Here is an 8,581-nt window from a genome sequence, read left to right on the forward strand (position 1 = left end):
ATGTCCAGAATGTGGCTCACCAGTTCCTCAAGCTAAGGAGGCAATGAAGCCCATGTCATGGCACTTTCCTCTCTTTGGGAGGCCAGTCATTATCCTTCCAGCTGATAAATCATCTCCAAGCACTTAAAGGAATTAATAGTCAACATAAGATTTCAGTTCAAATTGTTCTTTCCTCTTTGGCAGCCCCAATTTCCCATCTTATGCGATTCCACTCTCAGACATCATGGCATTGACAATTTTGAGATGTCACTGATAAGAAAACCACTTAGCATCTTATGAAATGCATTTTCCTTCTTTCACTTTACTCAAGGGCATCACTCACAGAGCACACATCAGGCAACTGCAGTCTCTGGTCAAAGGGATGGGACCTCGGGCAGCAGGGGGGAAATATTTTTTGATTCTACTGTCTCATTTTGTTTTCTATACAGTGTTTCGAGTAAGGTTCCTAATATCACCTTTCTAAAGGAAAGAAATTATTCTTATTAAGGATGTGTTAAGGGGGAGGTAGAAAGCAGCATCAAAGTTTTCCCAAATGGGAGTCTGATGCGAAACCACAGGGAAAACGTTGTGAACAACTGAAGAAAACTGTTGTTTTTTATCATCTGTCATGCTAGGTGTTAGCCACTGAAACGCTGCAAGTCAGCGAAGTGTGAACAGAAAATCTTTCGAGAAAGGAGTTTGTTTGTGATATCCAGAAGGAATGCTTTAATTGACTTAATTTTTCAATTCTCAGCTCTTGTCTGTGTCTATAGTTGAGAGGTTAAATATGTTTCAGAGACCAAGCCCAGGGAAGTGCAGGAGTGTAGCCTAAACTCAAATACCCCTAGGGGCCATGCTAGTAGGGCAAGTGTGTGGGTCAGACCAGCCAGCAGGAAGCACGAGGACAAACTCATAGTCTGGATATGGGTAGGGGCTACCCACGTCCAGCTCACTGCTATACAAAATGTAAAGATTCCATGTTGCCAGATTTTCTGATTACTCACAGAAACCAGAAATCTGGAGTTTTATGAAAAAATATCCTGAGCTTTAGGTTTTGTCAAATGGTACCGACTTGAACACCATAAAGGCCAAACAAAATATGTATGGGACTAGACAGAAGACTTCAGGTTCAAGTTTGTAACCTCTGGTAAGATGAAGAAAATATAGATTGATTCATCCAGATTCCAGCTTTACAATTTACTAGCTCTATGACCTGGGGTGATTCATTAATTCTGCTCAGCCTCAGTTTCCTTACCTGGTTATTAAAGTCTCCCTTCCAGGGTGATTGTGAGGATTAGAAAGAATATATATAAAATGGCACATTTCCTAGCTGGTATCAACATATATAGATGGCTACTTTATTTTGTCATCACCCAAATGTTCGTATTTGACCCATTTTCAAAAAATTCTAGCATTCTGGAGCAATGGAAAATTGATCATCTCTGTTACAGGCTACAGGAAAAACTACTATTTTGGGCTTCATCTTCCTGGTTCCTACACAAAAGAGTGATGGCTCACTACTGTCCCAAGCATGAAAGAGACTTACTCCACAGAATTCTTCTGGGAGCCCTCCAGCCAAAAGTGAACTTCTGAAAAAGTTCACATCCCATTCATTTGGGAGTGGGCAAGCTCACCACCATGGACTCATAGTTCCCCTTGTATGCTGTTAGCAGGGACGTCAGATCATATGACAACCATACCCAACATCTGGGTGGGCTGGGAGTGGGCAGAAAGGATGGAAAATAAGGAGAGATGAAAGAGCAATTTATTTTTATCCCCACTCCACATAAAAGTAGCCTATGCACCCTTGAGATGGTCTGCTATAAAATAAATCCTGATGATTGTTTTGCTTTGCTTTGTTTTTGTTTTTTGGCAAAACAGGGGTCTGATTTAAGCTTCCATTGTTGAGGCTTTCAGAAAACTTTGTTTTTTAAGATTTCACTTATGTGACACACAGAGAGAGAGAGAGAGAGAGAGAGAGAGAGAAAGCAAAAGCAGGGGAAGCTGCAGGCAGAGGGAGAGAGAGAAGCAGGCTTCCCACCAAGCAGGGAACCAGACATGGGCTCAATCTGGGGACCCTGGGATCATGACCTGAGTGGAAGGCAGACACTTAACCAGCTGAGCCACCCAGGTGCCCCTTGTTGAGGCTTTCAAAGAGGAATCCATCTCAAAGAGGACTATCTCAAATACACACATAGCCAGCCACAGGACTTCATAAAGAGGCAGGCTACCTTCCTATACAGATGTTCTTTTGTTTCAGAAATCTGCATTGATTTTGAAAACTGACCATTTGCACCCCTTGTTTTATTCTTCCTGCACTTTAAATTCCCATTCTTACATTTTAAATTCATCAGTAAAGAGTGAGTCTGCCAAACTCTAGGTCCCTACCCTCCACCCCAATAAAATCAGAACCCCAGGCCTGTGTGCACACTCCCTCCCTTTCATTCTACCCAAGACCTCACTGTGTGGCCCCAGGTGTGCTAGCTAATTTTCAGGTCCTGTAAATAATAAACCTTTATTCTTTCAAAGTTCCCTGATGTTATTGCTGAAAGACATCTTATAGTCATCATAAGAACCACTAGTGCAGGTCCACCCACAAGATTGGTTATAGATAGGCTGAGATGCCATAAACCATCTGCCCCCCACACGTCCAGGGAAAGGAAGAGTTCATTTGTTTTGAGCCCTCTTTCTCAAGGTCATATGACCATCTGAACCTGTAAGACAGACTGAGTTCCTCCACGAGACTCTGAGGTCTTTGAGGGTACAAACCATGTTCTTTCATGACACCCAATAAGTGTTGGAATTAATTTCAATGTCTGTAACACCTTTTCATGAAACTATTATAAGAAGCAAATGAAATAATATAGGTAGATGGCCTTTGTGAATACAAATATATGGATATATTATTGTAAGTAATAATAACATTGCATCAGAGTCCACTGATAACTCTCAGATATAACCACACTAATTACTACTACCAATTGCTATTATTACCAACAATCTACCAAAGCACATGATTCATATAACATGTTATCATATGGAATTGATCCAATAGTAATTAGCTCTCAGAATTACTTAGAGCTTCCTATGGAGGAACTCAAGAACTGTGCATTAAAATTAAATGTAGTGAGTTTCCTTAACAAGTCTTTTAAGATAATAAAATTTCCATTATGGAGAATTGAAACAAACAAACAAAAAAAACCCCTAAATGTAAAAATGGAATTAAAGGTGATTGGAGCAACATCTTAACAGCGTGGGAATAATTCAGCTTTTTCCAATGAAGACAAGTACATGCCATTTATAGGATTTCTGCCAAAGGCCAAGGCATTGTGGGCTTAGCTCTGCCTCATGGAGGACACTCAATGTGCCCAGGGGCTACAGCATATGCTCCAGGAAACTGAATAAAAGTCTTTAGTTCACAAGGGACCCTGTCTTTTGAATCCCTGAGAAGTGTTAATTTTTCCCACTTGACTATGATGTTTAGTTCCAAAAGTTAATGAACACATCAGTATTCACCAGAAGGTAGGAGGAAATTATTTCCACTCTTCATCAGAAAATGAAATGTGGTCTATATGTCATTACACTCTGCTGTACCATATACTATTGCTGTCATGTGGCCAGGAGATGGTGCAGGGAGGATTTTTTAAAGGGGTATGATTCCAAATTAGGGAAATTAAATGTTAACTCTGAAACTCTCAGTTTCGAATGCATTTCCAACCTACAAGTATCCTTTTCCTTCCTTTCTGATAGTGAAAATCATGACCACTAAAGAAATACTGGAAGTTTCACCCAACAAGAACACCATCCCATCTCCATATTTTGGGAGGAGACAAAAAGGATCCTCTCCGTCTTCTCACTCATCAGATTTTCATCTCAAACTCTGCTGGTCCGAGAAGAGCAACAGTCTCTTATGCATTACAGACCAATTGATTTCCAATATATCGAAAACATAGATTTATCCTCACTGGCACTTAATACTATTAGGAACACAGAAGGTCAGACTTATAGGTCTTTTTGAGTCTAAAAATCAGGTTTACAGTTTCATGCTTACTTTAGAGGCCAATGTTCCCTTCCAGGGTTAACAGCTACAGCCAATTAAAAAGCCAACAGTTCCCCTCCGTATGAGAAGGCCATCTAAAGGCAGTTCTAACTAACTAGTAATAACCTGAACTGTAAACCAGGGCAAAATGGGCCCCCTTCCTTGCTGCAAGTCCATTACAAAAGCACAGGCCAGCAATCACAAGTAATAAAAAAGAAATGTCAATCTGTAGTTACACCTCCCCCAAAACAATTTAAGTTGTCAAATTAAGAGCCTACTGTATGTAACATTTTTAGATTACCTTTCTTCTTCTCTCAAACCCAGCCAAATTCACTAGCGCACCAGAGATTCTGGAACCAGGCTGGCTATTTACATTTCAATTTTCAATTAACTGAAATTAAATATTTAAAAAATTTTTGTTCCTCAGTTACACTAGCTACCTTTCAGGGGCTAGTGACTACCTCCCTGGACAGCACAGATGAAGAACATTTCTATTATTCCAGGGAGTTCTATCGGACAGTGCTGATCTAGAGTCTCTTCGCCAAACTTTTAAAATTCCCTCTGAAAGATAAGCTCACCCTGCTTTTCCCCTCTCACCTCGACACAGCACCCACCCACCAACAATCTCTTCATTATCCAAATAGTTTAGTCTCGCTCTTTTTTCTTCACTTAGGCAATTACCAGATTTCCCCACCAAGAAGACATGGGCAGAGCCAACATGAATTTTCTTCTGCAAGGCTTTCTCTCAATTCTGTAACAGTGTACATAGGAATCTCTCTGTAAATCCAGACATGTTGTAAGGGGTAGACACAGGAAAATGCACGCATCAATAAATGTCATGCCAGTGCACTGTCCATGTTTGCCAGCCTTCACTGAACATAGATAGTAGTAGCCACATGCTTTAAATAGACTGTCGGATGTTTTTAACTTGTGACACAGGTGTGTTTCTAACTCCTGGCATAAGACCACTTGATGAATTTGTATTGAAAAGAAGGTGTTAGCAGTAAATAAATATGCTTTACTTGCTGAGAGGGAGAATGATTATTCAAGCTACTGTGAGTTGTCAAAAGTTTCCGTGCTGGTCATTTACTTCTTTGCTCTCAAGAGCGTTCTATACCCTTTCCCTGCAAACCTTGTCAATGGACTTCCACCAAGGTTCGATCAGTGGAAGACACAAACGGGATACATGAGAGCAAGAGGCAGGCAGATGCTGGGATATCTTCATCTCCCTTTCAGGCAGCATTTCTAGCACCATCTACATCTCCTCCATCTTTCACTCCTACCAGATAGGCGTCCCCTTCCATGGATTCAGTTTGTGCTAGATGGCTGTTTGGTTCTGGTACTACCATCTCCTTCTTTGGCCCCTCTCACCCAGTGGTCTGTTGATACATATGTAACAGTTGGCTTTGGGTGGAAGGTGAGCCCTGATTTGAAATGTTTGCCAATGTATGTGGTGGGGATACCCATATCAAAACTGCCTGCAAAGTTCCTGAATACTTAAGAGTCAGCTTTCACAAGCCTATACAAGCTGGCCTCAGCTCTCTACTACCACACCCTAAGCAAAGTAACAGACTCCTGTCATTGATGCCTGGGTTCCCACACTGTCGCTATTTAGTCTCTCAGCATTTCCAACTTCTTCATTACTAATTCCCTGAACTAAATCCTTCATTAGCTACCTGGCATGGGCTGTGTTTTTCTAACTGTATCCTGAATATATATTGTTAAAAGAGTGTAAAGTGTATTACAGAAGTGTTTCTCAAAGTGCCAGATTATAAATCAGCCTATCACTTCATATGTTGGAAGTTTAACTTTTTTAAAGAGTAAGACTTTTTGAATGAAGGAAGCAGTGTATCAATTTACATCGGGAGCACCAGTTTCTTATCTGTGCACCGGTAACAAAGAGTTTATGAGCTGGTAGTTATACGCAAACCATACTTTGAGTAACACTTAATAGAGCACTCTAGAAAAACAACATGACAATATTTACCAAAAGCCCCCAAAGTTTCCTATCCTTTGTACCTGTTCTTCTACTTTGACAATGTTTCCTAGGAACTCATTCAAATAGTAGAGAAAAGTCTTATGCACAAAGATGTCCACTGCAGTTTAAAATAGGGTATTTTTAGAAGCAACTTCAAAGTGAAAAAGCAGGAAAATTATAAATAAGTTCATGTGGTGGGATACTATGCAACTTTAAAAATTATAATCATGAATAGCACAGCAATATAGAAAAATATACTACGAGGTCATAAAATGAGGGAATAAAATTTTATATGCATGATAAGAATCAGGTAAAAATATGAACACCAGAAGGAAAAGACCTATATACAAATAATAGTTGACTTAGGTAAAGGGGGCATTAGGAGATGAATTCTTTCTAATTTCTTCCCTCATTTTCAAGGAGTGATTTTCTTCTAATGTAAGCTGTCATTTCACTCTGATAAATAAAAAATAAAAAACAACAAAACACACCAACAAAGTCAGTGAGACTATTTGGAAGGAAAAAAATATATTACACATTAAGATACCTGTGAATGCTGTTTAATGTTTACAATATAAGCCCTAAATAAGTCTGAAGTTAAAGACTTATGATGACGCATTGCCCCATGCAAGTTGCCTCGACCTGAATTTCATCTACTCACCCACCAAACACACTGCCTCTCAGGCCTCTGGAGCCTCCTTTCTTCTGTGGTATGGAAGAGTTGACCCCCTAGAACAGCATCTTCCAGCTATTTGCAAACAGGTGGGAGAAGTATTGAAGACTTGAGGAGTTTGCTGTCAGGGACCCAAAGCAGGTGGCTCTCTACTACTGTTCTGCTCAGCGTGGCTTCAAATCCCTTCTCCAAATTCCAGTACCTCATGCCGTTTGAGGTGATAATACTTCTCTGTTAGCTGTACCCCCTGCTCCTCCCAATCTCACCATCCACCTCAGAACAGAGCTTTGCTCACTCAGACGAGATACCCAAAAGCAAACAAAAAACGAAAATAAAAACAAAAACAAAACATAAAAAACCTAGTCCTCATCTGATCCGTTTTGACGTTTAAATCAATGTGCAAAAGCCAAGGGCAGAATTCAACCTGCAATATCTCCACACAAACCACCAAGAGCGCACACACTGGCACTCACGATAAGGATAAAATAGCAATTCAGAGCCCAAGCTCTGGAGCCCAGCAGCCTGTGTGTAAATGTTAGGTTTTCCGTTCACAAGCTGAATGATCTTGGGCAAATCCTTCACCTTTCAGTGTTTCCTCATCTGTCTCTGTTCCTCAGAGGATTATCGTGAGGACCAACTTGGTTATTTTATATATAGTACTTAAAACGGTGCCAGACCCTTGGTGAGCCCCCAGGAAAATGTAATTAATATTAAGTTTTCATTCCCAAAAATAAATGTAAGATGTGGCCTCTACAAGGCAATCCTCTCCACCCTTCCCAGGGTTACTATGCCCACAGTGAGCACACAGAGTAAGGGTAAATGTCAAAATACCCAGGGCATTAAAACCACCGCATCCAAACATCACGATACAAGCAGAAATGTGATCATATTCATTTCAAGAATGTTCTGTCTCATCAAAACCATCTGAAGACAGGAAATGCAAAAAACATTTCTGAATCGATCCCCCCAGCCATGCTTCTGTCCATTTCCTTGGACATGCCTACCTCAAACCACTGCCCATGGGACTGCATCTTAAGGATGACACAGGGGTCTGGTTTGGAAAGGGCATCTCTGTCAGAAATGCCTTTGCAGGCAACACGCAGCTCAACTTTGGTCAGGCAGGGGCTGTTAAAGATTCCCAGCGTATTGGCAGCAGACTCATAAATGTTGCTCATCTTCTTCATTCTGTGTCAGGCAAGAAAGAGGAAAAAAGACACACCAGTCACCATGGTATTTGTCAAAGGAGAAAGCCTTCTGATCACCTTTCAGGATATTGTTCAACAAACAACTTCAAATCCTGAATTACTTATTATTTCATTTTCTACCCCAGTGGCACAGTTCCAGTGAAACAAACAAACAAATAAAACCAAAGAAACAACGAGAAACCCCAACAGGTGCTGGTGCGCTTGGCTAGGAAGGCAATTTTTCTATACGATTTGCATACATTTGTATAGTAAAATTTTTAGTTTGTGAAATAAAATTAATCAATTAGTGCAAACTGTAATCCAGCTCTATATTAAGTGCATGACTTGTGTGAAATCTTACAGATTTGTTGGCTAGTCAATATAATCACATTCCAAGTTTCTAAGACTCCCTAAAAATCCAGTTCTCCTCTTCCTTTTACGTGATGGCACAGAGAAGAATGTTGTCCTACCTGAAGACATCATCTCAGCTTCCCTTTATTTTTTATTTTTAAGATTTTATTTATTTATTTGAGAGGCAGAGATCAAAAGTAGGCAGGGAGGCAGGCAGAGAGAGAGAAGAGAAAGCAGGCTCCCCGCGAAGCAGAGCCTGATGTGGGGCTCGATCCCAGGACCCTGGGATCATGACCTGAGCCGAAGGCAGAGGCTTTAAGCCACTGAGCCACCCAGGTGCCCCCCAGCTTCCCTTTCTTAACCCTGGCCCACCATCT

At 40.7% G+C, this 8,581-nt stretch overlaps 1 protein-coding gene across 1 annotated transcript in view; it reads right to left on the bottom strand.

The window, feature by feature from the left end:
- LOC111155085 (copine 4) overlaps positions 1-7,853 on the bottom strand; it is a 338,389-nt gene extending 330,536 nt beyond the window's left edge. The window contains exon 1 of the mRNA XM_022515133.1: positions 7,674-7,853. Coding sequence (XP_022370841.1) covers positions 7,674-7,853 — 180 coding nt within the window. The remainder of the gene's footprint in view (positions 1-7,673) is intronic.
- Positions 7,854-8,581: the final 728 nt, after the last annotated feature.

The sequence above is a fragment of the Enhydra lutris genome, unplaced genomic scaffold (genome assembly GCF_002288905.1).
Source record: "Enhydra lutris kenyoni isolate GAN:26980312 unplaced genomic scaffold, ASM228890v2 scaffoldscaffold39, whole genome shotgun sequence".
NCBI lineage: Eukaryota > Metazoa > Chordata > Mammalia > Carnivora > Mustelidae > Enhydra > Enhydra lutris.